Source organism: Centruroides vittatus, unplaced genomic scaffold (genome assembly GCF_030686945.1).
Source record: "Centruroides vittatus isolate TY-2023 unplaced genomic scaffold, ASM3068694v2 scaffold_576, whole genome shotgun sequence".
NCBI lineage: Eukaryota > Metazoa > Arthropoda > Arachnida > Scorpiones > Buthidae > Centruroides > Centruroides vittatus.
The window spans coordinates 691,778-707,512 of NW_027122713.1; the positions used below are offsets into that span (position 1 = coordinate 691,778).

General features: G+C 25.7%; 1 protein-coding gene across 2 annotated transcripts in view; it reads left to right on the forward strand.

Annotated features, from left to right (window-relative positions):
• Sik3 (Salt-inducible kinase 3) overlaps positions 1 to 15,735 on the forward strand; it is a 106,680-nt gene that overhangs the window by 543 nt on the left and 90,402 nt on the right. The window contains exon 1 of one of the 2 annotated variants that reach the window (XM_067287706.1): positions 12,967 to 14,052. The exons of the other annotated variant lie outside the window; for it this stretch is intronic. Within the exon in view, the coding sequence (XP_067143807.1) occupies positions 13,909 to 14,052 (144 nt within the window). The 5' untranslated portion in view covers positions 12,967 to 13,908. Of the gene's footprint in view, positions 1 to 12,966; positions 14,053 to 15,735 lie in introns of those variants that run through there. 2 annotated transcript variants of the gene reach the window in all.

Genomic DNA, 15,735 nt, shown 5'->3' on the forward strand with positions numbered 1-15,735 from the left:
GTAATTATAAGATTGAAAGTGGGTATTTGTTTTAAAAAATCAGTGTCAAATCAGTAACGGGCACCTTTAAAATTGCTAGCAAGCATCTATTTTATAAAACCAAGCTCTTGCTTCCTAGAAGTAAGCGCTTTGCAGCTATAGAAAACAGTTGTTTCCTATTGATATATATTGGTCAGGAGCATTTACATAGGAAGCGGGGCTTCCTATTTATTAAATGCTCCCGAGAATAGATCACATAAAAGAAATTTCCTGGTTATAAACTCTATAGAAGATAAAACTAATGCACGGATTAAAGCTTAGAGATGCTTGAAGGTGTGTGAATCTTAAAATACAAAATCAACACCGTAGCAAGGAAGTGGATGAAGTTAGACAATTGTAGGATTTAAAATTAGGGATGCGAAAAAAATATTTTTTCTTTCATGCAGAAAATAAATAAATAAAGAAAAATAAGAAAACAAGTCAGCAATTTTTGGAGGAGGCGAAGCTCGTAGATAACTTTCCGGTAAGAAAGGCTTGAGTGAGTACTTATATTTATAGCGTAACGAAGAAAAAATATATATACATACATATATCGCTATGTACAGGAAACGATGGTCTTGTACGTTGGGGCACGTGACCCATTTCGGCAGTGACGTCACCGCAAAGCACGAGTTCGCAGCATGATGCATTTCCGTTCTCGGCATGTGGCAAAATGAGGATAGTTTATTCTCCTTTTTCGACCATTCTAATTCAATTTCTGTTGTTAATAACGGAAGACGGATATTTATCTTATTATGAAGCCAGACGGAAAAATTCTTTGCTACATTTTTCATTTCCTCTATAAAAATCGCTCTTAAATGTAAACTATGTCCATTAGGAAACACTTCTAAATAAATAATATATATATATATATTTATTTATTTATTTATTTATATTTATATATACTTTGCTTCTTTCCTGATTACTTAGCATTAACACCATAAGATATTCGAATAGAATTAAAAATAAAACTGAAACGTATCATACTTAAATACGTTTAAAAAATATAGGGAAAATACATAAAATACATAAATAAAAATAAATTATTCGTGTTTTACGTTTATCAAATTCATTAAAAATATTAAAAAATTGTATATATTTTTTAAAATTGAGTGGGTGTTTTTTATTATGCAATTTTTTAAAATTATATTTTTTAATTAATATAGTTTGTAGATATTTATATATCTCTAAAAATTTCTTATTTTTCTCAATTTTTCCTTAAAATACATAAAATATTTATAATGTTCCTTTTTGTCTCTACAAATTCCTCCATTATTCTTTTAAAATCTTTAAATTTTTCCTAAGATACTTATAAAATTTCCCAAATTCCCTATAAAATTCCTCTTTCCCCACAAATCCCTATAACATTCCTTTCTCTTTCCTCTAAAAATTCCTGAATTTTATTATTTTTATTTCCTAAAACTTCTTTCTTTTCCTATTTTTTCTCTAAACTCACTATAGGATTCATCTTTTCCTCCCTAAAAATTCTCATATATATATTCCAATAATAAATTTTTAAAATAATACATAAATATACATTTTACGTACCGTATATAATTACATTAAAATTATACTAAAATTTATAAACTAATACGCGTGCTTAAAACATGATCTACAGTATACAACACACTTACATATATTTACATATAAAATATACCTTAGAAATAATTTATAAATTAAAGAAAAAATACTTTATAAATGCCTGCATTAATTTTAAGAGGGGAGGGGGAATAATGTAATTTTTAAAATATTTTCAACACGTGGAACATGCAAAACGTTTAACATGCCACCCGCTTAACATCAGGAAATCTAGAAGGAAAATATTCTGGATAAATTATTCACTGTGTTATATTTTTGTATTCATTTACTGAGGGTCGATACATTTTTAATTACGTTCAATAAATTGTGTAACAACGAAACGAAACGTCTCTTTATCTGCTAATAAATTAATTAAATAGACTACTCGACACGTCTGGACTCCTTTACACTGATGCTGTTAATATTCTGTAAAGTTACTGAATAAATGATGAGTAAATAGTGTACAGACGATGTCAACGTACCACGCAATCATTACTATAATTACATTCTTTTATAACGTGTCATTCAAACTGAATATTCGACTAAAGGTCAAAAAATATCGATTTTTTTTTGCCCTTGTTTCGCATGTAATGAAATGTCAACGGCAACAAAATTAATGTATAACTTAATAAATGACTTGCAATTAATTTGTATGAGTTTTTTTTGAGTCATAAAGTAGGTTTATAGAGGCATAAAGTGTTTATGTAATGGATGGCATTTTTTGTTTAATTTGGTGAAATTAAACATTTTATACGCCATGTTATGTAATTTGATAAAATAAATGTATCCACAGTAAAAATTCTGTTCAAATTCATTAAAAAATTATTGAATTTCTTTCTTTCTTTTTTTTGTGATTTATATGATTTATATTAACCGCCATTTTGAAATGATAAAGATTTTAAATTACCTTTAGTTATTACTGTATTTTAAAACCTTTAATTTTTCCCTAAAATCCCTATAAATTTCCTCTTTTTCTACCCCAAAATTTCAGCATATTCTGATTATTTTAAACTTATAGCTTCAATGAATTAGTAGGCCTAGATAAATTCTATAAAAGCTGTCAAAGATAATACATATAAATGGAAAAACGTAGTAATTTTGTTTTTTTAAGAGCCTAAAAAATGTATATTATACATTAAAAATGGCAAATTAAATCCTTAATTATATGAAAAAAAGCACTTATAAACTATATAAAATAAGCTGAAGAAGAAAGTAATTTTTTAAAACTTGAAATACATTTCAATTAGAACACATTGTATATATTGATAACAGGATAGCATGTAGGCCTATATATATTTTATATGTTAGCAAGCAGCAGAGATGATAAAAGTCAAATTTACATAATAAAGTATAGAATCAGCAGAAACATACATGAACTCTATAACAGTAGCTTAAGCAATAAACATATTAAACAAAACTGAAGTTTATATAAGTAGCAAAATCAGGATGGATAGAGTAACAATATCTAAGCATATACATTTTGTAAATCCAGATATACAGCAGCTGTAGCAGGAAGAAACAACAAAACCCTTCCAGTTACTAAAACAGAAAGAATAGTGAAATTTAAATACATGCAAGAAATTAGTAAAATATAGAAGTAGAAAAATATATGTAGCAAGAATTATAAAAAAATAAATGAATAAACACCTGTAAAGAAATTATAGTAAGAAGCATATAACAGTAGAGCATTTAACTTTTACAAACAAGAAAAATGGAATTGTAATGTAAGAAAGTATAAAACCTGTAAAATAAAGTAAATTAGTATACAGTCAGCAGGAAAATCTATATAGCAGTGGTAATTCTGATTTATATCATACAGAATTGTGCAGATGGCAATGGTTCTATAGAGCAGATTAAACTTGTTAGTTTCATAAAGCAGAAATAATTTTATAAAACAATTGTAAAATGTATAATTGCTTTATACAGCAGATACAGATAATGTGATAACTTCAGTAGCATCTAAATATGTATGTCCAGCAAAAAAAAAACAAAAAAAAAACAAACAAATAAATAAATAAACTTTTCAGCTGCTTGCTACTACTGTATTTTAAACATATCCTGCTTCTATAATTAAATAATTAATTTTTATTGCTTATTTTTTTATATTGTTAATGATTTAATTATTATTTTAATTCCTTATATTGTAGAGCTCAATAGTACAGTCACTGCTTCTGTACTTCAAGTACAGAAGCAGTGACTAGTGAAGTCTAGAATACAACAGCAAAAACTACAAAATATCAGCAGCAATTAATAAAATCAAACCAAAGCTTAATAGTTAAATTCAATTGTAAAATCAAATTATTTAAAAAAAATGAATAAAATACAATTATAAAACTTTCGAAGGTGAGAGTAAATTTAAACTTTTGTTGGCGCCATCTGGTGTCAACTATATAAAGTAAAAAATGAATCATTTCTGAAAGCTATTTTAAATGTAATTTTTAAAAAATATACAGGAATACGTATCAATAAAAATAAATTTAAAACATTTATTTATTTTTTTATATTTAATGGAGAAAATGCGATAATAGACAACAATAACAATTTATTACATTTTTTCGCGTTCTGTTTTAAATGTATAATTACTAAGTATTTCAACGAGGTTAAAAATAAAAAGATTTTACATAATTTAAAGACAAGTAATATTATAAGAGAAAAATAAAACATCTTAAAAATATTCAGACGTCAAATCTCTACTAAGAATCACCTTCCGTTCTATAACTCCCTCTGGTAGCTACCAATGACGTCTAACGCGACGTCACGATTATCAATGACGCAAACAAAGTATCGAACTAAATTTTTTCCCTTTTTTTTTTTAATATTTATTTTCGAATAAACTTTATATTCAAGCCTTATCCTTATATTTCAATAACTTTATATATATATATTTAGAAATTCTTAAATTTAGCAAAGTACAAAAAGAAAATAATTAAAAAATATTTTAAATATTTCTTACATCAAAAATCATATTAAATCTTCAAAAATGCCCAAAAAAATCATAAAAAATTAACTAATTCTAAAGAAAAAATCTTTTTAATTTCAATTTATTAAATAATTTTATTTTTACACAATAAAAGTAAAAAAAATAATAATCGTTCAAACTTTTATAAAAAAAAAATTGCATAAAAATTTTATTACAATTTATGTTTTAGATCCTAACTGATTTTAAAAAATCCTGCAATGAGTTGCTTAAGTTTTCCGACCAAAAAACAAAAAGAGTTAAAATTGTGTGTAGCGTCATCTGTTACGAGATTTTATATTATTAATTATTATAAAATAAAAAGCTTAATTTCAGTAGTAGTGGTGGTTTATAAAATTTGTAAATGAGCAAAATCTGCATTAAGTTCAACTCCACTTGAGATACGACAAGCGAATTCCTCAATTTACTCACCCAGTTGATCTGTAACCACCAAAATTTAATTTCATCAACACCCGTAATACAATAACCTCCCTGCAAAACTTCAGAAATTTTCGACAAAAAGCACGGAAGTTATAAAGCTTCAAAGTGGGACAAAATTGTGCCCCTAAACACACTACATACATAAAACCCCCCGAATTTTTTGCATTTCTCGGCGTTTCAAGGTCCTCTGAGTACAAAAATGTATAAATTTGGGGGTCATGCGAAGCTTAATTTAAATTCGCCAAATCTACTATTTTTTAAAAGTATTTTTAGAAATTTTATTCTTTAATTTAAAAAAAAAGTTTTTGATTTTTGTAAATATTTTCTCAAATTTTATTTTATTATTTATTTATTTTTATTAAAATAAATTTTTAAGAAACATTTTTTTTAAATTTTGTTTTGAGAATTTTAATTTAATTGTTAAGAATTTCATAGATTTTTATAAGTTTTCAAAGAAATTTTATTCCCTAATTTGTAGGGAAAATTTGACATTTTTCTAAATATTTTAGTTTTGCAATTTTTGAAATAAAAAATAAAAAATTATATAGTATACAGTCATAACCTCTGAATAACGTCCACCGTCTTGGCCGTTGTTCGGAGATAGAAGTGGCTGTTGTTTAGAGGTGGTCCCTATTAGAGGTGATCTTCGTTCGGAAATTATCTTGTACCTATTTCAAATAATAAAAGTTCCCGGAAAAAATGTCCATCGTTTAGAGGTAGCCGTTTTGGAGATTCGACTGTATATATTTCGCGAATGTTAATTTAATTCTTCCAAAAATTTTCGAATTTTCTCAGACTTTTCCTAAGAATTTTTATAAATTTTTTCTTCCTAATTTTTAGGGAAATTTTCTATTTTCACTTTCCCGTCTGTTTTATGTAACAGAGGAAAAGTATGGCGATCGGTCAAAATAATGATTCCCCTCCCAAGATTTTTTTTTTGACGCAGGGAATCTTGAAACTTCGAGAAATGCAAACATTTGGAAGTTTTACTGTATGTATGGTTGTAAGTATGCGTGTGTGTTGGGGCACGATTTTGTTCATCCATTTTGAAGCTTAATAATTCCTGAACCCATTGTCGAAATTTTCTGAAATTTTGCAGGGAGGTTGACGCTATTAAATTTTGGTGGTTAAGGGTCGAGGGGGGTGGCGAGATAAAGAGGTCATGTGTCATATCTCGAGATGTGTCAGTCTTAATGACTATTTTGCTCGTCCCCTACCCTCAAAATTAAGCTTTTTGCAATTTTATAATAGTTAAAAATATTAAAAGTTTTTAAATTAAATATGATAACAGATGGCGCTACCAAATGCTGCCTGGAAAGTTGAGCAACTCCTTGCTAGTTTATTTTAACGAATTTTTATGTTTTCTAGACTCTTCACGACATTTTATTTATTTATATATTCTTTTTTTAAATGTAGTTTTTAAAAATTTTTGATAGTGATAGATAAATAGTATATATATAGATAAATGTATATATATTTATTAAAATTGTGTAAATTTCTTCCAGATATCTCAAGGATTTTTCTGGTTTACCTTTAGATATTTTGTGAATTTTTATTCCTTTAAGTTCTGGTTTTTCTAGATAAATGGGAATTTTTGTTCTTTCAGATTTAATGGGAAGTCCTAGATTGTTCTATGAAGTTTTAAAAACTTTTTCTTTTGTACATTTTTCGAAAGGTTTCGATATTATTTTAACGTATAGAAGGCTTTAATTTCCCCAAAATTCTACAATTTATTTTAAATATTTTTATAAACATTCCAGAAAAAAATATATTATTTTTCAAATTTCTTTGGAGAGATTTAAAAATTTTCTAAATTTTTTTTAAAAAAATATATTTTTTGGGATTTTTAATTCTTAAGATCTGTAATTTATTTTCGATATTTTGATAATTTATATTCTTTTAATTTTCAAGGAAATTTTTCTAAACATTTTAACTATTTATTTACATTTTTAATTTTGCAATTAAAGTATTTAATATCCAGTAATAATTATAAGTAATTAAATTCCTATAATATAATTTAAATTTGAATAAATTAACAAACTTCGATTTAACGCCATTATTTGTCCGCCTCTCGAAATTCGCGCTAAATCGAGTATGACGTTAAACTGAATCTCAAATAATGAGAATTGTATTTAGTAACGAGATCCATTTCTGTTTTAAGGAGCTCTGTTAACGAGTTAGTGCTTTATGGGGGTGACGCTATTTAGGATAGCGCTATATAGAGGTTTTGAGTGTATTTATCAGATTAATTTTCAACAGTTTATTAAAAGATTTCTTTACATTTTTACTTTACCGACTGTTATATAACAGAAGGAAAATATGGCGATCGCTCAAAAAATAACCCTTCTCCCCAATATTTTTATATTTTTGGACTCAGGACACCTTGAAATATCGAGAAATGCAAAAAAAAAAAAAAAAAATAAAATAAAAAAAAAAAATAAAAAAAAAAAAAATGGAGGTAATTTCTGCATGTTAGTGTGTGGGGGGCATGATTTTGTTCTCTCTGTTTGAAGCTTAATAACTCCTATGGTTTTTGTCGAAAATTTCTGATATTTTGCAGGGAGATTTTTGTATTAGGTGAATTGATCCTGTTAAATTTTGATGTGTATAGGTCGAGGGGTGGGGATATAAAGGGGGTCGTGTGTATCGCCAGTAGGATCAGACTTAATGACGATTTTACTCGTTATTGGCATATTTACATTTTTTTTTTTTTATAAAACCCATCCCTACCCTCAAAATTAACTTTTTTGCCATTTTATAATAATTAATAATATAAAGAGTTTTAATAATAAAATCTCATAACAGATGGCACCACACGCAGTTTTAACTTTTTTTGGCCGGGAAAGTTACGCAACCCTTTGCTGGATTTTTTTAAAAAAAATATTTTTTTACACTTTTTAAAATTTAAATTTAAAAATTAAACTTTTATGAATTTCTTAAGTCTTGTAGGCAATTTTTAAAATCAGTTTTAATAAAGTCTTATTAATGTAAACACTTTATCTGATGTTCAATGTTTGTAAAGTTAAGTACATAAAATTTTCTTTTTTAAATGTGAAGCTCATTTAAAGTTTTAACTAAAGAATAAATTCATTAGAGTTTATAAAGAAAGGAAAATTAAAAAGGAAAAAAAAGGAAAAATTATATGAAAATTAATAAAATGTTAATGAAGCATCCTGACTGGATTCCTGACAGATTATATGTAGAACCTTCATCACTGAACCTTACTTTTTCATTAAAATTTGTGTATTTTAAACAACAGGATTAAATTAATTCTATAACTTAACAATTATTAAAATATTAAAAATCAAATTTTAATCAAAATAATACTCATGAAAACTGATTTAATTTTAATTATTTTATTTTATTTTTTCTAATGTATAAAAGATAATTAAACATATTCGAATTGCTTGAATTCTTTCATTACATCCCTTTAAAATATTTAATTTATATTTTGTTTAATTAAAATTCACTAATTAGTCTTTTAAGTAAAGTTTTTTTCATCCTCTACTACTTTAAATTAAAGTAGTTGAAGCTAATAATAAAATTTCTCTCGAGAAAAATAATTGTTAAAGTATAAAATAAAATTTAAATATTTTTTTTAAAAGAATTTTTGTGTCTTGATGTTGTTTGATGATTGAGAAAAATTCTTTAAAAATAATCCTTCCATTGAATAATGCATTGTCAATTGTTGGTGCCTTATCTCCCATTTAAACAAGTGACTTAATTAATTCTGTTACTTAATTATCTAGTTAGAATATGCTTTTTAAATGCCCTAAGATATATATCTTCTAAGAGGCCCCTTCCTATACATTTTTAAAAAAAATCAGGCCCTAAATTGTAGCTTGCTTAACTTGTAAGTAACGAGCTAAACTTGTGCTGAATTGACGTTAAATCGAGTGTGAAGCGCTAAACTGAAGTACTTCAAACAACCGGAATAAAATATGCATAATTGTTTGACTTGTTACATTCGATTTAGCGCCAGTTTTAGAGGCCAACTAGTTTTAGAGGTGCACTAAATCGAAGTTTAACTATATATATAATTATATTTCTATCAAATTATAAATTCATAATACTTCTATAAGCGTTTAGAAATTTTTAAAAAATATATTTATTTATCTTAATTACAGTAGGAAATGTGTATGAAAATGGATCTCCTTCCCCACATAAACAATAAAACCCAGAACAAATACATAATTCTTACAAAATGGTATTTACAAAAAGAGAATATTTTCTCTGTTGAGGGAATAAAAACTATAATAATTAAAAATTAACAATTTTTATTTAAAAAATATAATTTTTTTAATTTTAAATTTTAAATTTTAAATTTTAAATTTTAAATTTTAATTTTAATTTTAATTTTTTTAAAAACAATTTTTATTTAAAAAACTTATAAAAATTAAAGGAAAAAATATCTGATTTATTTCGTATTTTTTCAAAATTTCATAAGCAAATTTAATAACAAAAATGTAAATTTGCTTATAAAAAATATGAAATGTTGATTATTTTAAAAATAAATTATGTGAATATTAATTTTAAAAAATTAATAAAAATATAATTATTTATTTTTATTTAAGAAAATAATAATAATAATAATAATAATAATAATATTATTATTATTATTAAAGAGAAGAGGAATTTTAAAAATCGATTCCGTTCAGTTAAACTGAATTTTCTCCTAAGTTTGATTGATAATAAATTCTGATAAAAATATAACATAATTTTTTAAAATTTTATACTTTAAAAATTATAGAAATATTAATATAAAAATAATTTTTTAAATATATTTAATCATAAAATAAATTCGAATATATATATTTTTAAATGGCAAGTACTATAAGAAAAATAAATAAATAAATCTTTTTACGATAGAAAAGAAATAAATAATTTTAAATTAAAAAATAATAATAATAATGAAGTAAAATTTTAAAAATTATTTAGAATATTCTAAAACCAAAAATTTATTTAAAAATTACTATACATTATTTTAAAGTAGGAGCTGATGAATTATTTTTAAGCGTATTAAATTAATTAATTTATTGTTTGGTTATTATATGTTTTAAATATATCAAACAATCGGTATATTATCGGGAAGCAGTATTTAAAATATAATTATTTAAGAAATAAATTATAAAATATAATGTAAATATAATTTTTGGTGGTTGTTCGGCTTTCCAGCATAACTTCTATAAAGTAGGAGAAGCTACTCTTACAGGCGAGAAATGGAAATTTAGATAAAAATAATAATTACAAAAATATAAAAATGTTATTAAAAAATAACGCAATTTATAACGAAATATAAACGTTTAAGCATTATTATTTAAGTATAAATTTATATGCTTATATAAATTTAAATTATTTTTCGCTGTTTTTACTTATAAATGCCACCTGAATAAGAAGAGAAAACGTATCAGAGTAACGGGAGAATCTTTCTCACCTGCCTGATTTCAAATAAAACAATTCTAGAATTTAAAAATAAAAATATATATATATATAAACCTGTGATAATTCACCCATATATTCTATCTTTAACGCTTCTCCTACCCAGTATAGCTTAAGTAATTACGCATTCAGAGCAGCATTATACTCAGGAACAAATATAGACCCGCGAACACTGTTTAGTCTTCCTTGACGTCAATCATGTGCTGCCGTGCGCTTCTATGACGCTTTCTGACGTCATACTGGCGCGCCGAATGGCGTCACGCCGTTGTCATTCGACGTCAGCACAAACTGAGACCACAATGGCTTGACGTCATCGTCAGTTCATATAAATGGCAATTTTCGAGTAATTTTCGATAGCATATTTGGTCTTTTTAGCATAATCAATGCTTCTAGATTTTATTTAATTCTTATCCGTGCAAATTCTGCAAATTCCCACTTTTATCCATCTTTAAGCAGGATATTTTTTGCTGTTTTTTTTTTAAACAAACCCTTTGCAGCTCTAAATTATTATTATTTAATTAAAGAAATGTATAATTAATTATACTAGATCATATAAAAAATTTTAAAAAATTAAATATTAAAATTTATTATTTATTTTATCATTATTTTTACTAGAAAAATTCAGATAAATTCGATTTTAAGTAAATAAATAATACTCATATGCCATTTCTTATCAATAAATATATATATTTTTAAAATTTAATAATTAATATATTACTAATTTATTTTTGTATTTTTATCATATTTAAATAATACTATTTAATATTAAATTAAATAATCCATATCATTCAGTATATACAATCTAAAGTATTAATAAAAATGTTATTTTTTTAAGTGAATTCTTCTTTATTATAACCAATAAATATATTTTAAATTTTAAATTATTTATAGAAATTTTATTCTAAATAATTCTGCTTTCTTTTTATAATATAAAATTTAAATATATATATATATATATCTTTTAATACAAATATTAAAATTACAATTACAAATCAAAGCAAAATGTATATAATTTAAATAATAATATTGTTAAAAAATGGAATAAATTATTCCAAAAAACAAAAACTCTTCTGCAGCAGAACCTCTAATAACGGCACCCTCTAAACGGCGGCCAATTTTTTAAGAAACGTTGAACAAAAATGCATACAAAATAACCTCCAAACTACGACCACTCCCAACAGCGGACATTTTTTTACGTTCCCGTTAGTGACCGTTGTTTAGAGGTTTGACTGCATTTTTAATTCTAAAAAAAACAAATAATAATATTTTAAGCATAATATTTAGTACACATGCCCTTAAATTTTAAGTTAAAAAGAATGATTTTTTTTATTGCAATCAATAAAATTTTCAAATCATAAAAAACAGATTTTTTTAGAATAAACATATCTGCCGCTTTTTAAAATAATTTTTTAAATAATTTTTTTGTGATTCTAAAAATTCTGCTGTTTTAAATGACTTTTTATAATTTTCTAATTCTAAAATATTCTGTTTTTTATAATTTTTAAAATAATTTTTTTAATTCTAAAAATTTCTGCTATTTTTTATGATTTTGAAATAAAAAAAAGAATATACGTTTCGATACAAATATTGAAAAATTACAATTATAAATCAAAGCAAATAGTATATAACAATAACAATAATAATAATATTAAAAAAATCTAATAAATCCTTCCAAAAAAAATTAGTTTTTTTGGGAAGAATTTATAAGATTTTTTAGAAAATATGACATCTTTATGATGATAAAATTGATTTAATAAATAATAATAATAATAGTGAATTATTTGATTTAGTTTCAAATATATAAAGAAAATTATTTTATAGAAATATTTTTTGTACATTTTTTTTTAGTTTTTTTTCCTCTTATATTGATTTTACATATGTACAAAAATTGGTATATTAATCAAGAGTTGAATGTATAGTTGAATTAATCTTGCCTTATCTAAAGTCATTATTTTTTTCTTTGATTAGATATATTTGGCATATAAAAAATCTAGATATTGGGTAAAATATTAAAAAAAAATAATTCTACAGTCATTATAAATTTAGTAAAATATATTATTTTTGGATAATTTTTTGAAGTTTATGAAGGTTTCATATGCTTCATAAGTAGCATCCTTTTGATTTGCATTGGAATCTAAGGATAATGCAAGATATAGAATGCTCTTCAATTAGATTCTCTTGCATCTTGACAATGAAATGTATGAAAATCTGCATTTAAATTGAAACAAGTATCATCATTATTAAAGAATTAATTCAGATATTATTGTGACTTATTAGTGCTTGATTAATTTGAATTTTTTTTTTTGGAAATTACAGAATAATTTTAAATTCTGAGAAACGTTTTAGTAGAAATAAGCTTATTTTATTGCCTTTTATTCATATTCTCACCAATCGTTAACGGTAACACTTTAGCACATAGTTTCTCAACCGGTAGCTCGCGCCCCCCACAAAAGTTGAGGGATACATTCCCGAATAATGTCAAGGTCTTCTAATTAAGAGAAAGGTTGGGAAGCGCAGGTTAAGCTAGCGAAATATCGTAATAAATGCATCGCGCGGATTTCTTAAACATACAAAACTCTAACTCGTATAAACATAAACGGAATTCACTTTCATCTAATGCCCGAAGGCCCCCTAAATTTAGATAATTGCAAAAAAAGAAGAAAAAATATATAAATTCAGTTGTAAAAGCTGGCGAACCGTCTATTGGTTACCATGGCTACTTGACGTAAATCTTACGTCATCGATGTTAGGAACCCACTAACATCGACACACCAAAACGAAAAAAAAAGAAAGAAAGAAAGGGGAAAAAATGAAAGAGGAAGAGAAAGTTAAAAAAACAGCATTAGAAATTAACAGGGAAGTTAATTTTAGATAAAGGTTAACAAGCGCTAAAGGTCGAAGAAAAAGATTTTGCCAAATCCAAAGAAGTGTGTGTGTGTGTGTTACATCGATCCAGAGAAACACGAACTTCAATTGTGGCGCGTATGACGTCCGAAAGACGTCATCGCGCGTCATAGTCCCACTCACGAGCCAGCGCAGAACGATGACGAATCATATTGGACGTCGACAATTCGCTCGATTCGGTCGTCAAAACTTTTACCAATAAACATTATCTCGTCCACCATCGACCAATACACATCACTCGAGCGTGTAAAGCAACGTTTAAAGAGCACCTCGTCGTTCAAAACCCCCGGATATAAACCGAAAAAAACAATAGGAAACAACACTCAAAACGACAACAACGGAAAAATATATATATGTGTATATATATATTAATAATAATTATGTTCCTTTCCTGGTCTGCAAAGCATGCCGTATTTTAGTGTCGTCGACAATATGGAGTTACGTATGAGGAGCCATAAGTGAAGTGTCATAACGAAACGGTGGGTGCCACACACCAAACCGGTAAGGCCTTTTAAAAGTACTTTTTGGGTACGAGATTTCTGTAATGCGCATGCGCGAGGTGGGAGCACAACATGGCGGCGGACACGACCAAGAGTGGTGTCTCGACCACAACGTCTGGTCTTGTGCGTGTGGGTTTTTACGAACTGGAGAAAACAATTGGCAAAGGCAACTTCGCCATCGTCAAGTTAGCCACCCATATTATCACAAAATCGAAGGTAAGTGACCCAAAATATAATTTAAATTACCTATCAAACCATGCGGCATGTCGTGTGTGTGTGTCTCTATGTGTGTAGTATGTGTGTAATGTGTAGTATGTGTGTGTGTAGTGTAATGTGTGTAGAATCGAGTGTCGAGTGTGTATGCACCTAACGAGTCGTGTCATTGGGGGTGAATACATAACTCGAAACATTAAGATGTGTTGAAACTTACAAAGATATTTAATGTGTTTTAAGTGTTTATTTGTATAGAAACGTATATACAGAATCTACAATCCGTGACATAACTTTTGTGTGTGAACAAACTTATTTATTAAAGTAAGAAAAAGTGGTTAAACGGGTTGTATTTAGTACCGATTCGCATTGACAAATGGTATTTTTGTACTTAAAAAAAACTTTAAAAATAAAATATATTAACATTATTCCAATTTTGACATTTCTATTATTTATTAGATAAAAAAAGGGGTGATTATTTTTATTTATTTATTAATTTTTTACGTGTTTAATTGCGTCATGTGATAACTCCAACACTCCGTTGCGTCACTGGTTCACAGACCTGATGATTTGATTACGTAGGTCAATAGGTGATGTTGATATAGATAAAGGAAAAAATTACAAAAAATGAATTAAAATAAAATAATAAGTATCTTTGTATTATTGAAACAAAGTAAAAAAATCGATTGTTGATATATTTTTTTTAATTTAAAAAATTAATCGATTTTTTTACTGAAATTGATGAGTAAATTAACACGTGGTCGCCACGAAAAAAATTAAATAAAATTATTTTAATTATTGAAATTTACATATTTATTTTTTTTAGTAACACGTGTGAAGGAAATAATCAATTTTAGTAACTGAAATTTATTTTTTTTAAATTTATTTAAGAAATTGATAAGTTAATGTTTGTTTCAGTTATTGAAATTTCAGTATATGAAACAATATGAAATGAACACTTTATTTTATTTTTATTTATTTAATTATCTTTCGGTGTTTGAAATTTATCAGCGTAACTAAGAAAATAATATAGATTTTTCTGTGATTGAAATGTGCACATCAATGCGATTTTAGTGTGCGAAACACACTCTAAACAGAGAAAATGAGAGGTTGTATTATTGAAATATAAGTATTTATTTATTTTTTTTAACACGTGGATGAAGCAATATCGAAATATACAAATTTACACAATTTTTAACACGTGGATTGTAATTTATGAAACGTTATGGAAAATGACAAATGATGAAGCTTTAATTATTGAAATTTACATATTTTAACACGTGGATTTTAGTATATGAAACAATAGAATGTACAGTACATGACTTTAATTATTGAAACGTACACGTTTTTATAACACTGGATGCAGTGTATGAAACGATATGGAAATTTACAAATAATGAGCTTTAATTATTGAAATTTACATGTTTTAATACGTGGATTTTGGTGTGTGAAACAATAAAAAATGACATGATTTTAATTATTGAAACGTATATATTTTTGACTCGTGGATTTAGTGTACGAAACAAAATTGAACATACAGTTTTAATTATTGAAATCTACATATTTTAACACATGGATTTTAATATACGAAACCAACATTTAAAAAAAACAAGCAGGAAATCGAATTTAATTATCGAAATCTACATAATTTCAACACGTGGTTTCTAATATGCACGAAATGAACACAGA